The 22,864-nt window shown below is 36.2% G+C and overlaps 1 protein-coding gene across 2 annotated transcripts in view; it reads right to left on the bottom strand.

The window, feature by feature from the left end:
* The window catches only part of LOC114653422 (disks large-associated protein 1-like), a 518,937-nt gene that overhangs the window by 231,466 nt on the left and 264,607 nt on the right, over window positions 1-22,864 (bottom strand). For both annotated transcript variants that reach the window (XM_051929152.1, XM_028803752.2), the window contains exon 3: window positions 15,628-15,842. In XM_051929152.1, coding sequence (XP_051785112.1) covers window positions 15,628-15,842 — 215 coding nt within the window. The remainder of the gene's footprint in view (window positions 1-15,627; window positions 15,843-22,864) is intronic.

Genomic DNA, 22,864 nt, shown 5'->3' with positions numbered 1-22,864 from the left:
TGGTATACAAAATTATGAAAATTGTGTCAGTTCCAAATACCTATGGACCTGACTGTATATGTTACATCATACTGTATATACAGTATTTGTTTGCTGTGCTTTTGCAACAAGAAGTATTTTCCACACATGATTATTAGATAGGCTGTGAGAAAAAATATGTCAAACAAAAATATCACACAATGTATTGATGGCTGAAGTAAGCTACGTGATTACTGAAAACTGAATTTTCTGAAGGTCCCCCTGAGTCTAAATCAAATTGTATAATTGTCTCTCAAAAAGTGTTTTGTAGAATAATTATTTTCCCTAAAATCCAATATAAATTTCTGATCTCCTGCATATAATGCTATCACACATAATTAAAATGAGCAGTGATAGCAAAACCATATAAATGCAGTATTACTAGGGGTAATTTATGTACAACACCTTGCAAACATACCCACAATCTTTTTCACAGTTCTCAAAGTTTCCACTTATCACATGCTTAATTAAGATACAATATTTCTCAAAAATGCAACCTGATCCATGTATCTGTGGTGTGAAATAATTGCCATAGAGTGCTAAACTAACTGACATAAAGGGCCATTTACTGAGCAGTATGGCTTCTGGTTAGAGAAGTGGCTTTCATAATAATTACATTAAATGTTGACCAGTGAATCTGAAGGAAGACATAAACACAAGATCGAGCAGATTCTCATGAATATATGAATGAAGTTATCAAAAAACACAAATTAGGAGAACATTACAAAAAGATTGTGTGAAGATTACAAAAATGTCAGAAGTTTTGACTAAGTAATCATTTTAGATGTACTTATTAAAAAATCTTCTGATGCCACCAGGATGTACCCCGGCTATCCGTGACCCAGTAATATATATGGGGGTGGTGGCCAGAAAATGCATGGGCAGATTATTAATATTTTAGAATTCTACATCAATGTAAGAGTAACAATTTTTTGCTTCAGAATTGTCAGTATTTAATGGCAGATTGTTGAAAAATATTACACGCATGTGACATAAATTTATTTTTTCACAGCGACCATTTGGCTTTTAAAAAGAAATTACTTTTTATATGGGATCTACCAAGCAGAAATAAGTACGGCAAACATTAATCAAAATGCTTAAGTAAGATGAATTCCTTAAAAGAACCTCAATACGCCCAGGCAATCTGTTTTACATGAACCATAAAGACATTCCCTCTGTGGCTCAAGTCTGCTGAGACCAGCTTTGCTGAACTCCCCTTAATCAAACCTCAGTGGCATCCAAGCCCAATTGCTCATAGTTAACCTGCTACAGCCATATTCATCATGTGTTTTTGTCAGTAGAAAGCAGAAAAACCTACACTCTGTAATGTCAGCCTAGTTCTGCTGTGCCATATGTACACAAGAATACAAATTTAATGGGTAGTGAAATGATCTAACCATTCTGTATGAATGAGAAAAAACAAAAAAAAAATCTAATTCACAGAAATCAAATTAACATAATTTTTTTCTTCATTGTTTCCAAGTGTCTGTTTGTTAAAAAAAATATATTTCTGGTCAAAGCGATTTGTCAGACCGATAGTATAAGATATGAAAATAAACTACGGGACATTCTGTTGTTAGTTTTGTAACGGCACATTAACAGTAGGATCAAGGGCCAGAAAACTCTTAATAAATAATCATACACAGTAAAATTAATCTCAGCATTAGAGATCTGCAAAACTGATTAATCGAATGGTTGCAAATGATCAAATATGACTTATGCAGTATGGGTCAATTTATCACACTTTATCCAAGTTCTAGGCTGTGTGAGCAGTCAACATTACACTAGGAACTGAACATACCATCTATGTTTCAAATATTCCTTTAAATGGCCTCTGTTGGGGTTTATGGTCCACCACATATAACAGAGATCAAAAACAAGAAAACCAGAGAAAATTTTACTATTTTTGAAAAGATATTCCATTGAACAAGGTACGGTTTAAAAAAAAACATGTATTATTTGAGCCATACAAGGTTAAACATAATTAAAACCACAGGAAATTACTGCGATATTGGTTTAAATTTTACAGTGCCTATTAAAAGTATTCAGTCCTTGGAGGTTTTCACAGTTTCTTATTATATAACATTATTGTGTATTACTGTGAAAGCAGAATGCATCATTTTGGTTTATGAAGTAGTACCAGGTCATATGGGACCTACAAAGGCATAAGCTATTTTTGCTAACTTGTGTATTATTATTTAGATGGAATTTAAATTAGATGAGCAATTACCTGCAGTATTCTTTCTCTGTCTCTGCTTTAAGCGAATAGAGGTAAAAAAAGAATGTACTGCAATAATAAACTCTTAGTAAATAATATAGTAAATAAATAATATCCTGATACAGCCTACAGCTACTAGCAGTAGGTGAATGTGGGTGGCAATGTTTACAAGAATCAGGTCTAAGTTACTTAGGAGCATTTAGAAGAACATTTTTCCACTCTGCATAACTAGAGGTGAGGATCAAATGAAAGTGGACCTCATAACCATCTGTTTATAGTTTTGTTAACAGGAGTAAGATTATTATCCTGGCTTGTCATAGCTTTTATATTTTGTCTTTCTTTGAAAACTGAAAGCACGGACATCAAATGTGGAAGAAAGTCTCTTATAGGTTCCCACATCTTTCAGAAGTATACAGAGGAATCTTAGGTAATGACCCTAAAGGCACAATCTCACTTACATATTTTACAATTTGGTGCCAACCTTATCTCTTTCCCCCCTTAATTCAGCTGAGGAATTGCAATACTCATAGATATTTCCAGGAACATTAGGTTTGGAGCTTGCTAGCTTATGGGGTCTAATTGAAATATTCCTTCCTTCTCCTTCTTTTCTATCTCCAGCTAAGATCTGGTCTCAAGGATAGTAGGGTTTCCCTCTCCTGATTTATGCCCTCACATTGTCTACTTAGATTTTCACATTCAGTCTCTGTCACCCTGCAGCCTGTGGCAACACTATATCCTAACACAGGGTCACGGAGGTCTGCTGGAGCCAATCCCAGCCAACACAGGGCGCAAGGCAGGAACAAACCCTGGGCAGGGTGCCAGCCCACCGCAGGACACACACACACACACACCAAGCACACACTAGGGACAATTTAGGATCACAGGATTCTCCATTAAGTAGCTTACAAGCCCTTACCAATAACCTCAGTTTGTCAGCGTGACTTACATTTAATACCATCCTTATCATGAAATTCTATTTTTAAAAATATCCCTCTGTCTTCTAACAACTTTAATTTAAATATGCCCACTGCTTACAGTAGGTCTTACTTCATGTAAATGTCTTGCTATGAGACAAACTGAGACACTTACTGTCATTTCTGCAAACTTAAGGGCCTTGGGAATTTTTTACATAAGTGTTTACACATTTTGCCTTCTCATCTGAAGTTTTGTGTTTTCTATCTTCTATTTTACCAATTAACTTTTCCTCTTGACACCAATTTTCCTTTTCTTAGACTTAGGTTCTCTTTTCCTGAGTTATTTCCAGGCGCTTTTATTTTTAGTGAACAATAGTGGCAAACACTAGGGTGCAAGTGTTGTTCGCAGCGAATATGCCATTTTTGCTGGTGACTTTGTTTGCTGAATATTTTCCTGGAAATTCACAGTAAGGCTAGCTTAGGCAAACATTTTTTCCAAGGGGCCCATGATGTCTTACAAGGCCAGCATGACTCAAATAGCTGTATCAGCCATGCACAGAACTTTCACGCATGCACTGTATAAAATTGTTACTGACGTGGCCATTAATGGGTTACAAGCACACTAAGAAGAAAAAGGTTGGTTCGGCTACTGAGATATGCTGAAACCAAACCCTCTACCCAATCCCATCCACCACTGCTCTTCACAGTCATATTCAATATTTTTCCATCTATAACTGCAGTCGTTTCATCCACTCTTGGTTGTATTAAACCCCAGGGTTTTTCATTTTCTTTATTTGGGTCGTTAGTAAAGTTAAAAAGATAAATGGGTCCTGGAGCTAAATAGTTTGAGAAACACTGTCAAATTTCCATTCATGCATTTAAAATGAAAACAAAACAAAAAATTGCAGTATTATAAGTACTGCTACCAGATTTATGACGCTGATCACTATGTGACAGTAACTTAGCACTGCATGGCTAATTATGCATGCAAATTTGCCATGTTCCCAGCAGTCATGAGTCAGTCCCATGATGCTTCATTGCATGGACAATATGTGCCCCAAGATCTGATCTCTGTGAGCACAATGATCTATATTTTATTTAAACATTGCTAGTTTGTGGCCATTTGTTGTATTTTGTTTGTGGTTTGGTGGCGCAGTGACTTGGACTGTTGCCTCACAGATTTGACCACAATGATCCATCCAGCATAGTTGGCAGATTTTTCCCAAGCCCTCAGGGACAACTGAAAGACCATTACACTATTATTAATCCACTCAAGACTAATTCAGTTCCTCCTTGACTTGCATTCACGAAGTTCGCAGAACATTTCCATGATTTTGCCGCACTCAAGGGAAAGAGAATTCAGTGGGGTTCGCTCATCACTAGCAAACACTTTGATAGCCTCATGTTGAAAGTCTCCAGAAAGTTTTTCTATATTAATCCTGTATCCAATATTTTAACCTTTTTCAAGTTCTCTGTGGCTCACATTGACAGGCCATCAACGTTCAGTACTGCAAAAAAATGTACATATCTCTACAGTGCAATTAGTGAAGGCTCAGGAGTTCAGTGATCAGCTTTCTTACTATTTAACTTCAATTATTTTCTTTTTTTATCTTCAGTGTACATTCAGGCCTCCTCTTCCATTTCACTTCGCCATCCCTTCACTCTAATCCTTGAATTTCCCATAACACAGGGTTCAGCTGGGTCTTGGGGGTGTTATGGGGAATGGGGTCTTTGACCCATTTACTATTCTTAATATTTTAATCTTATTATTTTCTTGTTCCTTTTCATCTCCAGCATTTATTTTAATAAAAATCTGACCACAAAAATGAACAACTACTACTATGTGTTAAATTGATTATTTAATATATATACCAGTGAAGGAGAAGATATACAGGAACACTGACCATTCGCCAAGCAAGAGGGCCAGAAAGTACATTTTAAGGTGACTCATGACTTAATGCCCATAATACACATTGCTGCAATGGTCTGCCTGATATGTGTAGCAGGCATGGCATGACTTTACACACAGCTAAGTACATATTGATTACAGCTTTAAATTGTATGTACTGCTTTTTTCCCCTTGTTAGATGCTGGCACTGGGAATTACTAGCTATCATGCTCAATATCAATCTGGGAGCTGCAGTTTCATTTGAGCCTTCCCAAAATAGAGCACAGCTTTGAAGCTAGTTAGACAGGACATTGGCCCCTAAAACAGAAGACCTAAAAGCACACTTTACCTATTATGAGTCCCACAGGAAATTATCTTAAGGGCATAAAAGGGCATTTAAATTTGTTGCTATCGAAAGGAGCAAAATAGCTAAAGCAAGGCCAATTACTAAACACACCTAACATTTTAAAAAAAGATACAATCATTTCTCTTAGTACAGCTACAATATACTGCTGTTCAAACAGTTCTAAAGTCTCAAAAGTCTACCCATCTGCTACACATGTATATAAACTGTCTGTCTGTCTGTCTGTCTATATAAACTATCTTAATAAAAGATTAGACACCAAAACCAGCTTATCATCACCCTATACCACAAAGTGATGCTCAACTGACAATTGCGTTTCATCAATATTTACATTTATTCAGTGTGAGATTAACCATGCAACTGATGCAATGTGCAGCATAGTCATAAATTCAAATGTATGCAGTATTGAAATTATAGCACTGGAATACGCAGAATAATAAAATTTAACAGCTGTTAATGGAGAGGCACAGTTGTTCATGCTACTGCTTCAAAACTCTCAGGAACTGGTTTAAGTCCCTAGTCTGGCCATTAATTGAACCACATAACTTGAAGTTTTTGCAAGAGCAAGGTTTCACAATGTTACAACAACGGCTTTTGTTGGACTCCCTCTTTTCATTTATGGTGACGATTATGTGACTAAAGCTCTATTAATGTCACATAGCAACAGATGCTGACAGGAGTGGACACTTGTAAAATGCAGGAAAAAGGAGGGACCTAAGATCATTCATAACAAGGAGAACAGAAGAAAAGAGGTTTTGCGGTAGTTGGTTAAAGTCACTAGGCAATAACAAACCATTATATTTGCACTCTGAGTTAATATACTTATAAAAAGACAAAAGCAATTCTGGATCAAATGACAACAAATGTTATGTGGGAGCAAGTACAGTATTTTTTACCTAACACAGTGTGTTTCGAACTTTACAGAAAAGGGACTGATGTCTGGGCTATGATGCAAAAAACTTATTAAGCACAAAAATGCACTTTTTTTTTTGTGGCGAGAGTAATGCAAAGAAGAGTCAAGGCGGTCTACTGAGCTGCAAAAAAGTCAACTTGCCAGATCAGTCAGCTCTCACAATGTTTTCAAAAGGAGAATGCATACATGTGCAAAAGACTACAAGGCTTGTTCTCAAAGTACAGAGTTCTGGTGATTCTTTAATAACATATTTTTCTGGCATCAAGAAATACCAATAAATACAATGCAATTCTGAATGCTGATGTTCATCCTAAGGCAGTGGAATTGACCCCTTCACCCTACAGGTCTTGAGACTGGTTTGTAGTACATGAGAATGATGTAATCCATCAGGGGTGGGGGCTGATTTGTTTCAAACCTAGTTTTGTAAAACTTGACTTGCCTTTCAATAAAATGTAAAAAAAAAAAAAGAATGATGTAATGCATATACAGTACTGTATCATGGCTGTCCTAGTCAACTCAACTGACTACTAATGAGAGATTTCTGAGCAAGCTACATCAAACACAAAATGAGGGAATGTCGTATGGAAGAATAGTTTATCATTCCCACAGTATAGTTTGAGGGACACTTGGAGAATATGCGGCAAGGTACACTGAAGCTGTTTTCGCTGCTTATTGACCAGTGTTTTATTAAAATGATTTATGTACTTTAGGTGTTTCCTTTGTTTTATAGTTTACTCCTTTAAATAGGACTTTGTTGAAACGTCTATAATATTTACTGGTGTCTCTTATCATTTCATTCCCTTCTCTATGTTTTTCACAACTGAGTAATGGAGGAAATTAATGGATGGGCATGCTGCAAATTGTAAAGAGACTAAAACTTAAAAAGACATGCTTATATCATTGTCAGAGTAACGTTTGGGACTAAAGCTGTTAGCATGTTTACAGTCCGAGTAATCCTCAGGTCTACCGCTTATGCGAGATGTGTCTATACAGTTGCCCGAGTGACACTCTGGACTAACGCTTTTAGCACTATTTTCACAGCCAAAGTGATGCTCAGGTCTATTGCTAAGTAGGTTAAAAGGAGACCAGCCATGCACTTTACTTTGTTGCTTATCTTCCTCCAGAGCAAAGCTTTAAATCCAGGGGCATGGATTTACATTGGAAAGTCATCGCCAAGCATAATTATTATCATTATTGAATGTTGAAGGTCAGATGTATATTTCTGCCTCTGTTTTGCTGACTACTAGACAATAATAGCTGAAAATGTCACACTTATGATCTCTCACTCAGTATATGGAAGCTTATTTTGTTGTTTCACAAAGATATTGCCTGCTGCCACTATTATCATAATGCATGCATATACTTCAGGAAGACTGAGCACGTAGGTAGAATGCAATCAAGTGACAAGAACTGAACAGACATTATCGGCATACAGTTAGTTTTAATCATATCCAGGTTTAGTTCAGATGTTCTGATAGGCCAAGTGGTAGTGCAGAGCTGTCATTCCTGACTCACAGTGCCAGGCTCTCTTCATGTATTTACAAATTGATTGATGTCAATGATTGTCAGGGGGTTTCCTCCATCATAAAATTGTCCACAGCAAGAGCGACTCATTATGCATTAAGAAATGTCATAATTGGTTTTTGGCACTTCAGTCTCTTCCACTGTGGTTGGGATCAGTCCCACTTTTTTTTTTTTTTTACGGTGCATGCACATGCTACTGAAAGTTTGATGTTCAGGTGGCTTGGCTCTTTCAAAAATGTATGATTTTTATTAAAAATATAATGCAATGTAATCAGTTCGATTCAGATTTATTGCTTTAAAAAACTTAGCGTGTATCTCGCTCCATAGGCAACGTAAAATAACACAGAATGTAACAGTATGATTTGAGCGAAAATATGACTGTTTCAAGTCATGGCAGAACATAACTGCTGAAGTACAGTAACAGAATTACACAAGCAGAAGATGGTTAATGAGCAGAATACAGCTTGGTGAAGGGAGAGGAAGGTTTTTACAATAACTTTTCCTATGATACCAGAGAATATAGTATTAAGAATCAGTGATAAAATTGATTTTCAGTTTACTGATGTTGTCACAAGAATTCCACAGGAAAGTGGAAGCCATGTTTACTTAATTTGAAACATTTAGTACTTGAAAGTGGACGTATTTGGTAAGTTCTGAAGGTTTTTTTTCCATACTGGGACCTCAGTACCCAGTAGCATCATTATAATATGCAAGAGCAGGCTAGTTATTTTTTAAAATTTATTAAATATGCTTCACTGTGAAATGTAATTTCACGTGGCAAATTAATATAATTGTGAAAAAATATCTCTGACTTAAAAAAATACAGAACTTATCCATTAAGGTTTACATTAATGTTCCATCTAGACAGTGTCACAGTAGGTGTGGAGTTAGGAAATAAGCAGATGGCAAGCATTCAATTGCTGGGAGAAAGACAGGCTAGAGGTTCAAGGAAATGCACAGAAGGTGAAGAGGTTATGTACATTATGTGGACAGTGGAGTGGGCAAGTGTGTCAGGTACCCCACTTATGTATCATTCTGGGGTTTAATATTCTGTGTGATTCCTTTTTGTTTATTACTTTGAGTTCTCCCCAAGTTTATCTATCTCTCCTTTGTTTTATTATTTGGTTAATAAAATATCCTTTTTTTATCACTTGACCATCATTTTTGTTTCAGGGTCAACTTCAGAGAACACCCAAATCTCCACAATTAAGAAAGGCTATCGAGCTTCAGTTTGCTGCTCAAGGACATTTCAGATGTTGCAGCCTCATTATTTATGGATCTTGGATCGGAAATTAAGAAAGCAGCTCTTGTGTAGTAACCTCAAGTGAAAGTCATTCAGAGATCAAGATTGGAGATGTCTTTGCAGAGAAGACAAGCATACATAAATAGCAACGGGGGGATAAAAATAAGGCTGGCTGTAGCTTAGTAGAAAACAAGAAACAAACATTTAAAAATGAAACGGCCACATCTAGAGGCAAAGTTAAAAGGAAAGCCAGCCTGCAACACACCAAGTGAAAAGTGAGGAATTCAACTACAAAATGCAAGAAAACAGTAAAAAACTCAATATTATTTAATTATTAATCTGCAAATCAAATCAGTTATTACAAAGATATCTATAACTTAGGCAAAGGAAAACATAAGAATAAATGAAACTATAAAAATGTTAAATTATACTGAAATAATCCAGAAAATGTGCGCATATGTACTGTTAGAATAGCTGTAAATAAGCATGATGGCCACAAGACAGCTTTAGAAAACCCCAGTTCATTAGCTGTACAAAGATCATTGATAAATGAGTAGGGTCACAGCAGCTTTATACATCAATAAATGGAAAAAAGATAACATTTAGTAGTGCGTTGGAAATCATTTCAATTTAAATTGCTTTACCCATGTGTGACTGTTTGACAGTAACACCTTGGGTACAATTGCACAAATAATGCAATAACAACATTCTCCAACCTTCCAAACTCAACGTAGGGTCAGAAAGAGCAAGAACCTTTCCTGACAGCACTGTGCACAAGGCAGGAAAAAACCCTGGAAAAGGCACCAGTCCATCACTGGAAAAAAGTAATGACATGCAATCCCAACATTTTCTTAGGAGTAAAGTGCATGTCATAAAAGACTAGAAACAAGTTTGATTTGAGTACATAAAAACTTGTAGTCTCTCTGTGGCTTCTCCTGTTTCTAGATGACAGCTGCAATGGCAAAAAAGCTAACCCTTCTTGCTGTAATTTAATAAAAATGTATTGGCATCTTTAAGCCATTTATGCAGATTTTCTGTCAACCACTCATTCATATACAGTAGTACACTGTTGTGCATAAACTGGACACTTACTGTTGCTTTGTGTACTAGAATTTACTTTTTTATTTCCTTTTTGAGTCATTTCCATTGTGACTGTACAGTATGTGCTACAGTACTTTACATAATTCAAAATACTGTCAGGCTTTTAAAATCTTTGCTTATAATTCAATACATTTCAGATTTTGTGGGAAAATATTTGTGCACTTGATGATATCTGATTTCAGCCTCACCAGAAGATTAGAAATTTCAAATATTAAACAAAAATAACAAAAAAAACAGGCAATAGTAATTTATACAAGACTCCTTCAAACTATTAAGGCTTTTGAGGTATTAAACAGAGTATTGGTGGTGCAATGGTTAAGGCTGTTGCCTGATCATTCTGTTCTTTGTATACTTCTTATGTTGCATGTGCTGTTTTGTATGTCTGTAAGAAGCTGATACTGTATATCTGATTATCAGAAGACATTTTACCAATATATAATGAAAATATAGCTTCATGATGATTGGCACTTGTTTTATGTTTTATGCCTTAGGCCTAACTATGCCTGGTTAAGTGCTAGCTCTTCTTAACCATACTATGCATGTTTATAAAATGGATAAATGGATAATCCATATCAGCAACAAAATATTATATTCTTTGTATACAGAGATGCATTTAAATGTTTTATTTGGTGCACCTGACACAAATATGTCAAGGACAAAGAATAAAGATTGAGAGTGTCACTGCAAACAAGCTAAGTAAGAAATCTTCTGTATATAGCATGTATTTACATGCAGTACTGCTTTTAGTCAAGTCTAAAATCACTTTGCCAAGTATTGCAATTAATCCTTCCCTAAGATGCCACTACCTGAAGAAATGAAAAATATTTTAAAATTGAAGTAAGGTTTTAAAATTGCACCAAATCTTGTTCTATATTTAAAGAGACATTATATTTTTAAGGGGTGATGTATAGTGTGCAGGATGTAATAGTCAGTGTTGCTGTCATACAGATGAAGACTCTTGGGTTCAAATCCTGGAGCTTGCACATTCTCTCCATGTCTGTATGGATTTTTCTTCGGGTATTTCAGTTTTCTTATCATATTCTATGTGCTAGGCTTATTAGAGACTTACGTGAGTGTACCCTGTCATAGATACTGGTAGGTGGTCTGTCTAAGAGTGATTCCTGTCTGGCACTTGTTTCTGCAAAATTGAGTAGGACCTCCACAACTTTTTTTGACAAAGCTAGTAAACAAAAAAATGAATGAATGAAAATGAACAGATATTTTTCTTTTAGAAATAAGCCATGAATCTCTCTTCAGCCACCTTATTAAATCTAGTTATTTTTTTAAACTGTCAAGTGTACATGAACATTGCTTGTCTAGGTGATAAAATAAACCTACTTGGTGCATGTGGGTGTCTGATGAATCTGTTACAGTGGGGAGGGAAAGGCTGTTACACAATTACTATTCTGTTTTCCATTTCTGACCTTAGTCTGTAAGGGAACACTTTCTAAGAAGAACATGACATCACTTCTTCACTCCCTACCAATCCTCTTCGACTGGCACAATATCAAGAAACCCTGAACAGGAGGTTTGCATCTCTTATTCAAGCACCATCTTGAAGGACTAATCATTGCATCAGTCTTCTCCATGCACTGTTTTAAAACTTATTTTTATTTAACATTATTTTCAACAGCAATTACATGGAGTGGTCCACATCTAGAACAATAACAATTTGACTCATTCTGTCTCTTGCATTCTTCTTCTTTCGGCTGCTTTTGTTAGGGGTTGCTACAGCTGATCATCTTTTTCTATATCCTTCTGTCCTCTGTATCTTGCTCTATTACACCCATCACCTGCATGTCCTCACTCTCCACATCCATAAACCTTCTCTTAAGCCTTCCTCTTTTCGTCTTGCCTGGCAGCTCTATCCTTAACATCCTTCTCCCAATATACTCAGCATTTCTCCTCTGCACATGTCCAAACCAATGCAATCTCGCATCTGACTTTTTCTCCCAACCATCCATCCTGAGCTGACTCTCTAATGTACTAATCCTGTCCATCCTTGTCATATCAAATGCAAATTTTAGCAGCTATATCTCCTGGTTTTTGGTCAGTGCCACCGTCTCCAACCCATATAACATAGCTGCTCTCACTACCATCCTGTAGACATTCCCTTTCACTCTTGCTGATATCTGTCTGTCACAAATTACTTCTCCACCCATTCCACCCTGCCTGCATTCTCTTTTTCAGTTCTCTTCCACAATCCCCATTACTCTGTACTGTTGATCCAAGTATTTAAACTCATCCACATTCGCCAACTCTACCCCCTCATCCTCACCATTCCACTGACCTCCCTCTCATTTACACAGATGTATTCTGTCTTGTTCCTACTGACCTTCATTCTTCTCCTCTCTAGAGCATATCTTCACCTCTCCAGGGTCTCTTCAACCTGCTCCCTACTATCGCTACAGATCACAATGTCATCAGCAAACATCATAGTCCACAGGGACTCCTGTCTAATCTCGTCTGTCAACCTGTCAATCACCATTGCAAATAAGAAAGGGCTCAGAGCCGATCCCTGATGTAATCCCACCTCCATGTTAAATGCATCTGTCACTCCTACCACAGACATATCCTGTACAGCTCTTACGTACTTCTCTGCCACTCCCAACTTCCTCATACAATACCACAACTCCTCTTGAGGCACGCTGTCATATGCTTTTACCAGGTCCACAAAGACGCAATGCAACTCCTTCAGGCCTTCTCTATACTTCTCCATCAACACCCTCAGAGCAAACATCACATTTGTGGTGCTCTTTCTTGGCATAAGACCATACTGCTGCTCACTAATCATCACCTCCCTTCTTAACTGAGCTTCCACTACTCTTTCCCATAACTTCATGCTGTGGCTCATCAATTTTATCCCCCCGTAGTTACTACAGCTCTGCATATCCCCCCTATTCTTTAAAATTGGTACCAGTACACTACTTCTCCACTCCTCAGGCATCCTCTCACTTTCCAAGATTCCTTTAAACACTCTGATTAAAAAATTCCACTGCCATCTCTTCTAAACACCTTCATGCTCCCAGAGGTATGTCATCTGGACCAACACCCTTTCCATTTTTCATCCTCTTCATAGCTGTCCTTACTTCCTCCTTACTAATCTGTTGCACTTCCTGATTCACTATCTCCACATCATCCAACCTTCTCTCTCTCTCATTGTTTTCATTCATCAGCCTCTCAAAGTACTCTTTCCATCTGCTCCACACACTCTCCTCGCTTGTGAGTACATTTCCATCTTTATCCTTTATCACCCTAACCTGCTGCACATCTTTCCCAGCTCGCTCCCTCTGTCTAGCCAATCGGTACAGGTCCTTTTCTCCCTCCTTAGTGTCCAACCTCTCATACAATTTATCATACGCCTTTTCTTTATTATACCTTATAAAATTAAAATTAGAGCTCTCACTACTTTCTTACAACTTGAATGAACTATTAAACATACAACACATTTTCAGAGATGTAATTTTTGTCACTTACATAAAAAGGTGGAATGGTGATATAGTGGTTAACGTTCTGCCTCGTACTATCAATTTCTAGCCTGGTCACAGTCTGCATGGACTGTGCACATTCTCCCATGATGTTCACGTGTGCTTTTCCCAGGTGCTCCAGTTTGATCCCAAATCCCAAAGATATTCAAGGTAGTTTGAGTGAGTGTGTCCTGTGATATACTGGGGAGGTTGCTACCTTTTGGGACAGGCCCTAGTAAATCTGTGACTCTTTTAGGGATTTTGGTTACACAGTGTGATAGAATAAAGACAACAATCAAAAGGCAATACAGTTATTTAAGGGTAACATAGTTTTTGGTATGCAGTCTACATTAAAAGAAACACATAGCATTTGTTTTCAAAAAGAATGAAGAGACTAATGCAAAGGTTGGGTAAACAAGTTAAAATGCTATAGGAGGTTTAAGAAATGACTAAGTGTCATGTGCACAGTAAGACTTGTCAGTTGTGATGTATACAGAAAACTTCATAAAAGAAGGGTAAGGGCTGAACTTAAGAAATGTTTGAGATGAATGAGAATATAGTAAAATGATACTTTTATTTGGGAATGTAAGCTGGCTATGCTCTCTGCTGAAAAACATTTCATGTCTTTTCACCAATCGGAGTAAATATCCAGATAGTATAAGCCAAATAACCAATCAGAATAAATGTCAGGGTTAATTCAGCACAATTATGTAAATTAAGTAATCAATAACTATCAACATCTATCTTTGCACTATGACCATTTGCTGACAACCTCTGCTCAGGACAATGTTCCTTAGCAGACTGCTGTAATAGGATGCTCCTTCTGAAGAAAAATTAAAGATGCATTGAACAAATTTCATTCTGCCTGCTTCCTGACTCAAAGAGGTCCTAGATGAGGACAAGATTACTTTCCTTAATATACAGTATTTCCAATTTATTTCTTCCACAAAATGCTTGAGTGAATGCATATATAAGGAGAATGATTATTAAAAATTTTCAAACAACGTTTTAACTACATTATTAAGTATTATTTTTGCATATTAATTAATTTGTAATATGAATAATATTTAATTGAAAGATAATCAACCAGAAGAACTTTGAGAGAGAAATAAACTAAATATTAGTACTTAATTACTATTATTATTAATTATTATTGGAAGTATTGGTAGTAGTACTTACTATTCATCATTCAAGCATTCAGTGGCTCTTGTCCACTTGATTACAATTTTTATTCAGTGAGGCTTCTGCACTTACCATTCAGACAAATAAATGAATGAAATGGGAAAAATATCTTGAATTAATTTAGGAAAAAGAAATGAATCAAAAGCCCTAAACTGACAAACAGTAGCTCCATAAAGTACAAATATTATAGGTGGAAATGTTGTGTCTCCTTCAAATGTCAGTTGAATGAATTGGCTTTCAAGGCCCAAAGACACAAAATGCAGTTCTGTTTTCTGTTTCTTTTTGCTTTTTACTCTTTTAGGACAAATATGTTACAGACATGAGGAGAGACCATTCAGTTCAATTCATTAGTTTCATTAAATAATAGTGAAAAGAGTCCAGAAATCTAGTACATTTCTTAGAAGATGTTAAGGATTTTGTTTTAACAAAATGAATGTGCACTCCCAGAATCCTGTTTTAAATGTTAAAGATACTGTATGTCTCTTTAGTGACTGCTCTAGATATATTTTACTCACCAATTTATATCACTTTGTCTAACCTGCTAACTCCAATAATTTTCTTTTTGCCCCTATGACAGTCACATTACATAGTCTCTGTAGCCAATTACTCCTGCAAATTAAAGATTTTTGCATGAAGTCAGTTTGTTGTGCATTTGGTAGTAACACTCCTTTTCCACAATTCTGAGAATGATAATTAAATCACAGAAACTTAAACCTTTTGTTGAAGTAAATATTATTCCACATTTAGCATTTTAAATATTTGTTTTTATTTAATATACCAATGATGTCAACTTACTTGAGAGTTGTCAGTTCAGTCAGTGAAGGCTGGGTGGCTTTCAGGTAGCTTTCTCTTCGTGCTGCAATCTTTGGAGAGGGTTTAGGACTGGTGTCAGAGTCCCCACTATCGTCATCCCCCATTGCCTTGATGTAACTTCCACTACGCATCCTGCGGCATGGGATTTCATCGTCTTTTCCAAGAGGTGAGAAGCCACTCCATTCATCCTGAGGGACCTGATATGAAGAGGAGAATATACTCCATTTAAAACATGAAAATGTGTGCCTCTCTTTAGGAATAAATTCTGCAACCCTCAGTCTTTCTTTACTACTTCTTTCTCTTTTGTGAGCAAGGCAATTAAAATTTCTGTATCTTTTGCCTCATTGCACAAAAATTCTCCCATTGAAACCTGGGCATCTGGTTAAAAGCTTCCTGAAGGCATGGCCTTATGCTTGTAAATTAGGTCTCCTTGGATAATACAAAAAATAATTAAAATAATATATATGCAAACTCAAACATATATATTGTATGTCTATAAATATATATACAGTATTTACATGTTTATTATATATATATATACACATACCTCCATCTATCCATTATCCAACCTGCTATAACTGAACTACAGGGTCACAGGGGTCTGCTGGAGCCAATCCCAGCCAACACAGGGTGCAAGGCAGGAAACAAACCCGGGGCAGGGCACCAGCCTGCCGCAGTATATACATACAGAGAGATATATGTTTAGTGTCAGTATATACATATATATATATATAGAGAGAGAGAGGGACAGAGAATGACGCCCAAAAGCATTTTCTACTCTTTTCAGAAAGGGTCTATGTCTCAGATGGAAGACCATTGGGGTTTGCACTGCCTAATAAGGGAGAGAGAACTGTCCTTTCTGCTCACATGACCCAGGGCTAGTTTAAGCAATTAAGTACTCAAGGGGAAATATGGCTGTTCAACTCTCAAACTCGCAGAGAAAGAAACTCTGCCAATGATGGGTCCAAGGCATCCTGGATAGAATCTTTACTCTGTTAGCTAGGGCACAAAGCTGCTTGGACACCTGCATGAATCTTTTGATTGAGCCCTTCACAGACAAACTTTGTTAACCATCAGAGACCAAGGAATTCAACAAAAGACTACTCTTTCTTTTACAATTTGTTTTAAAACAAGTACTAATAAAAATCTTAAACAAGGAAGACAGAAAAACAGTCTAAAACCAGTGTCAGTCAATTTATAAGGAGACACAGGCAACCATATATGAAGCACCATTTAGGAAAGTTAAAGGATGTGCACTGAGCTAGGCTGTCGAAGTCTAATAATACCAATTACCTACTATGGACAACAAGGGGCAACATTTGTCATTTCCGCCTACAGCTCCAAATGGTCTTCAACCAGCACTGTCTAAAACCCTTGTATTGTAGTTGATTGGGCACTCCTACTGGTCACTATATTTACAGTGCCTACAAAAAGTATTTACTCCCTTGGAAGTTTTCACATTGTATTGTTAAACAGCACTGAATCACTCTTGAGTTACACTAATCAACAGAAAAACACTCTTTCATTTTAAAATGAAAACAGATGTCAGCAAAGTAGATTAAATGAATTACAAATACTGTATAAAACACAAAATAATTGATTACATAAATCTCCATCCCCCTTAATATGACACAACTAAATCATTACATGGAGATAACCTATCTGTATTTAAGGAGTTTCAATAGATTGTGGTATAAATACACCACTACTTGGAAGGTCCAGCTTGTGGGCAGTCAGTATCACTGCCTAACCTATACAATGAAGACAAAAGGAAGACAAAAGGAAACTCCAAGCAATTCCATGAAAAGGTTGAAAAGCAAGTCTGGAGATGGATACAAATATCCAAGTCACTGAATATTCCTTGTAGTCCAGTTCAATCAATCATTAAGAAATTAAAAAGGCCAAACAATTTTAGTGATCACGCAGAAGAAGACTAGTGAGGGATGCAACAAAGATGCCAATGATAATTCTGAACGTTTTACAAACTACAGTGGCTGACTATTGCCAGGGTGCTTTACCAATCTCAACTTTAAGGGACAGTGGCAAAGAGTAAGTCACTGTTAAATACACACACATGACATCTTGGCAGAAAGAATATTAGACACACTAAAGGCAGCTGGAAGAAGGTCATGTGCTCTGATAAGACCAAAATTAAGCTTCTTAGACATCAGACTAAACAATTACCCAATCACTGCACCCTACCAACAACACACCATTCTCACCCAGGGTGGATTCAGTGAGGGAGATTCTGAGCTTTAACTGTTGTTTATGCCCACCTGCATTTTCTGAACAAACAACAGTACAACTATTATGTAATGTCAAAGCTTAAGAATTGCATAAACTTGAATAGGCACTAAACAATAACAGCAAGTACCGTATATACCCATGTTTAAGTTTTCCCGCGGATAAGTCGGGCTTGATTTTACCATATAATTTCTGGTATTTTATAATGTTGGTCATATAAGTTGAAAGCGGAAAACTCACGTTATTGGTCCAAGAGATTATGATATGCTAATGTCCACCTGAGAGAGTAACCACAGAGCACACTGCCTTTTTTTTCTATGTATTGTGCCTACGTGACCATACGGTAATACCCGAAGTGATGTTTGCAGTTTTATGTTTTTTGTATCTCACACTCTAATACATCTTTATCGTAAGAGCATCCCTTTTCTACTATGGAGAGTTCGATCAGAAGAAAATATGAAGCTGGTTTTAAATTAAAAGTTGTTGAAGTGGCGAAAGAAATTGATAACTGTGCTGCTGCAATAAAATTCTATGTGTCTGAGAAACTGGTGCGAGATTGGAGGAAGCAAGAAGATGTAAACAAAAAAAATTAAGTGTCGCATTTTTGAATGGGCGTATAAGTCGGGGGTCTGATTTTATGATCAGTATTTCGGGTTTCAATACCTGACTTATATCTGAATACAGTATATACGGTAGTATGAGTTTATTCAATTGGTATATGAATAACAGCAAAAACCACAGAAACAGCATCTGTGATTATGAGCAATATATACAGTATATATGAATATAGAAAGAGCAAAGAGTATGCAATGGCAAAGCAAAAAAAAATATTTCAAGGTCACCACAGTGAAGTAAGCCAAATATTATAAACAAAGAGAGTCTGACTCATTTCAGCTGTCTATTTTGGTCATTGTCTTTATGTTAAGAGCGTCATGTGCAATTCTAAAGTGGTAAGTGTTTTCTAGCAAGACTAAAGCTACACAGGAATGGCTTAAAAAACACAATATTAATGTCATGGAGTGACCAAGTCAGTGTCCAGATTTCAATCCAACTGAGAATTGAAAAAGGCTGCTCACTCAGGATCTCCATGGAACCTGACAGAGCTTGAGCAGTTTTTCAAAGAGGTACAGGATAAAATTGCACCGTCCAGATGCACGTTTCATAGAGTCATGTACTAAATACTGATTGGAAGGGGGTGCATACTGTGTAATTGATTATTTTGTGTTTTATATTTGAAATTAATATAGATAACATTGCAGGGATCTGTTTTCACTTTGACAATAAAGAGTCTTTTTCTTTTGATTATTGTTAAAATAGCCAAATTAACTTCACTGTGATTCAAAGTTGTATAACAATAAAATGGGACAACCTCCAAATAGGTGAATACCTTCTGTAGGCAATATGCTTACAAAAGACATTATAGTGTTTCCCTAACAGAGAATTCTAGACAGAAAAGAAGCAAATAAGATTTCCTAAAAAAACAAATATTTTGCTAACTTGCGGTGTTCAAGAAAATGTCCCCGTTCGTTCACTAGAGGATTTTCTGAAAGTGGTTTATCTAACAATATTTTAGCAAAAAAAGTGTTTCGGATGTTGTGAGCATATGACTGGATATTAAACATGTAGATTATGTGACACGAGTAATTTGACAATTTTTTTCAATGGATATTTCAATATTGTTTGTTATTGTTCACCACTGGCCTCCATTGAATTCCAGTAAATCAGTAAATGAATTCTTTCTGTTCTCTGTGAAAATATGAGAATAAAACATTTTCTTGGCCATCACCACAAATAGCACAGGGTTGTTTAACAAAAAAATATTTTTGCTTGGAGTATGTTTTTAAGAAAAACATGATTGCTTTAAGCATTTCAATGTGAGCATATAATGCATTGTTCTACTCTAAGTGTAATGTTGGAGAAGTTGGAGTTCTGCAGATTGAAAAGGGTCCTGTAGTCAATGGAAGGAGTTTGGTGACTTGCTCTGCAAATGGAAATGTAGGGAATTCTGATGCAAAAAAAAAAAAGCAAGACAACTACGCACAGAAAGAAAAACCCCCATCAGATGAAGAAGCAGGCAAGCATATACACAGTGGGTGACTGCTGTTTGTCTAGAACTTTAAACACACACTTTTTGTCTTATTGCATCCAGGGCTTCTCAATGTAGGCCAGGGTAGGGCTAGCAGCTGTTTGATAGAATTAGGTTTTGTCTTACTTCTGTTTCATCCTTCACAGTGTATGTGCGTAGGTGGGTGCACAGCAGTTGCCTACACACTGAAAATAAATAAAACTCATTATAAAATTTGAAAGTTTACCTTTAGTGTCATGCCAGTCTGTTGGTGCCAGCTGGCATGGACTACTCTCTGCTAAAAAAAAATACCATAATGATATTTATGGTGAAGGTTTAAAATGTTTTATTTAAGGGAGGATTAATATATTTCCGAAGACATATTTTCACCCAGTTCAATATGCTGTAGGTGTCAGTTTCAATTTCTTCATAAACAGTATAAAATATATATATATATGCCCACTTTTTAAACCTGTTTTTATTTATTTATGTTTGACAAAAGCCTGGAGAGTAACAGTATATCCGGACACTAATAAATGTCTAGAAAAACCTACAAAATGGCTTCATCCTGCTGTTGTGACCACAGTTGATGCTAGCTAACAAATGTAGGCAACAGGGAGTGATGCAATGAAGGGACAAGCAAAATTCATTGTCCCTAAGCAGATCGAGGTCTAAACAAATAAATAATACATGCAACATCAATTGTCAAATACTGAAACACTGATCAAAAATCAAGATTAAAAAAAACACACAACCAAATCTCTGGCTTATTCCCTTTTCTAGTCTAACATCCCAAAGTTTTATGTGAGAATCAAGAGTTTCAATCTACAGCTTGGAGACAGGGGAGCAGGTACTGGCATATTTTAAAGCAACCGTGGCATGACATCATACATCATCGTGTAGAATACACATGACTAAAGGAATAATTGAAATTGGGGCGATGACACTAAACATAAGCAGAAAATGGTAATGAGAAGTCACTATGACAATAAAAATATTCAATAACTGTCAAAAAAAATTAAAAAAAAATGCAAAACCTGAACTGAATGAATTACTTTCTTGGACACCAAAGCTCAGATTCATGATACCCTGCAGTCCGACACGCCTTCCTGAATTTTAATTCCATTCTCCTTGAGTCCCGCATGGTGTTGAATCTACTTCTACCAGAAATCACTTAATAGAATAATTTTTAATTTAAAAAGTATTATTACTATATAAAGACAACTCTTCATGTTGTTTATGTCTTATTTGTTACAATTTACACAAACGGCCATGGTTTTACTGCTTACTTCACGCAATGCACACCCTAAAGCTGGATGTTATACAGTATAAAGGTTTAAACTGCAGACGGAGAAGTTCAAGGCACCATTTCACTTTTTCTTATGCCTAACAGTTGTGAATTTCCCCTTGGGATTAATAAAGTATCTATCTATCTATCTATCTATCTATCTATCTATCTATCTATCTATCTATCTATCTATCTATCTATCTATCTATCTATCTATCTATCTATCTATCTATCTATCTATCTATCTATCTATCTATCTATCTATCTATCTAACAGGGTAGAGATAACATAATTGGGCTTTTCAGATGTTAGTGGGATGCATTTTTAACATTAAAGCTGCATCTGTGAAAAAAAAGTTATGATTTTAATGTTCATGAAAGGAAAAGAACTCTGAGCCCCTTAAATTATACAGACAAAATATGCATCCTTTAAGAAAACACTACTTTCAAACTAGAAACTTTGCTAAACTGAACCAGCCCAATTTTCCTCACCTTCTTTCTATTTCTATTCCAGAGGAAATATCGATTAATCTTGAAGACTCAGATAGCATCTTCACAATTTATAAAAACATTCCTTTCCAAGTTCCCAGGACATAATGGGGAAATGATCTTTCAGTTAACATTTCAGAAAAGGAGTGGAAGGCAGCCATGCATAGAATACACTCTAGCTTCATATAATAATAATAATAATAATAATTCTTTACATTTATATAGCGCTTTTCTCACTACTCAAAGCACTCTCCACACAGGGAGGACCCGGGAAGCGAACCCACAATCTCCTTACTGCAAAGCAGCAGCACTACCACTGCGCAAAGCACTCAATTATTACAACTTAAAATCTTCTATTGAGTGCATTTATCTCAATTAAAATTGTCCAAAATGTTTCCAGGGCAAGATTCAACCTGTGAACATTGCAATCTAGCTCCAGCATCACCAGGCCACATGTTTTGATCGTGTACCAAATTGGTATCCTTCTAGACAAAAATATTTGAATGCCTTTCAGACAGCCTTGGTGTCATAATCCCTCCTCACTCACTAACAGCTGTGTTTGGTTTACAAACAAACAAACTGTAATTGCCTTTACTTCACTATTTTCATGCAGAGTTATCTTGCTCAACTGGAAGAACCCCAACCCACTTCTTTAAAGTCAGTGGGTAACTGATGTCCTATACTATCTGACATGGGAAAAAAAATTCTTACTCAGAGGATCTGTTCAAAACTTTTTTAAAAAATATGGCAGGATCTAGTTTACAACATTTTAGAATAAGCTTCTGTATCAGGGAAAAGGATATTTTCCCTTCATTGCTGCTTCAAAGATTTACTTTGTTGGCTGGCTCTCCTCTCTTTCTTCCTTTTGGGTGACTGTTGAATTTTGGTTTTGTTAAGTTTGATTTGATTGTACGGATTATTATTTGCTTTTCATTAAAATTACTAAAATGAAAAATAATAAAAAAAGAAAACATTTATTAATTCAATCATTAATTAAAAGTGCAAACAGATTTCACAACTCTTCTTCAAAACTCTAAAATCCAATCCCTGGATAGTTAATAATAACTTACACCAAAAATGGGAGAAAGAAACCACCAAAACCATGATCTGTTACTTAAACCACAATTTTCAACA

This window comes from Erpetoichthys calabaricus, chromosome 6 (genome assembly GCF_900747795.2).
Source record: "Erpetoichthys calabaricus chromosome 6, fErpCal1.3, whole genome shotgun sequence".
Classification (NCBI taxonomy): Eukaryota; Metazoa; Chordata; class Cladistia; order Polypteriformes; family Polypteridae; genus Erpetoichthys; species Erpetoichthys calabaricus.
Note: the sequence above shows the minus strand (reverse complement) of the source record. Positions and strands in the feature narration are given on the sequence as shown.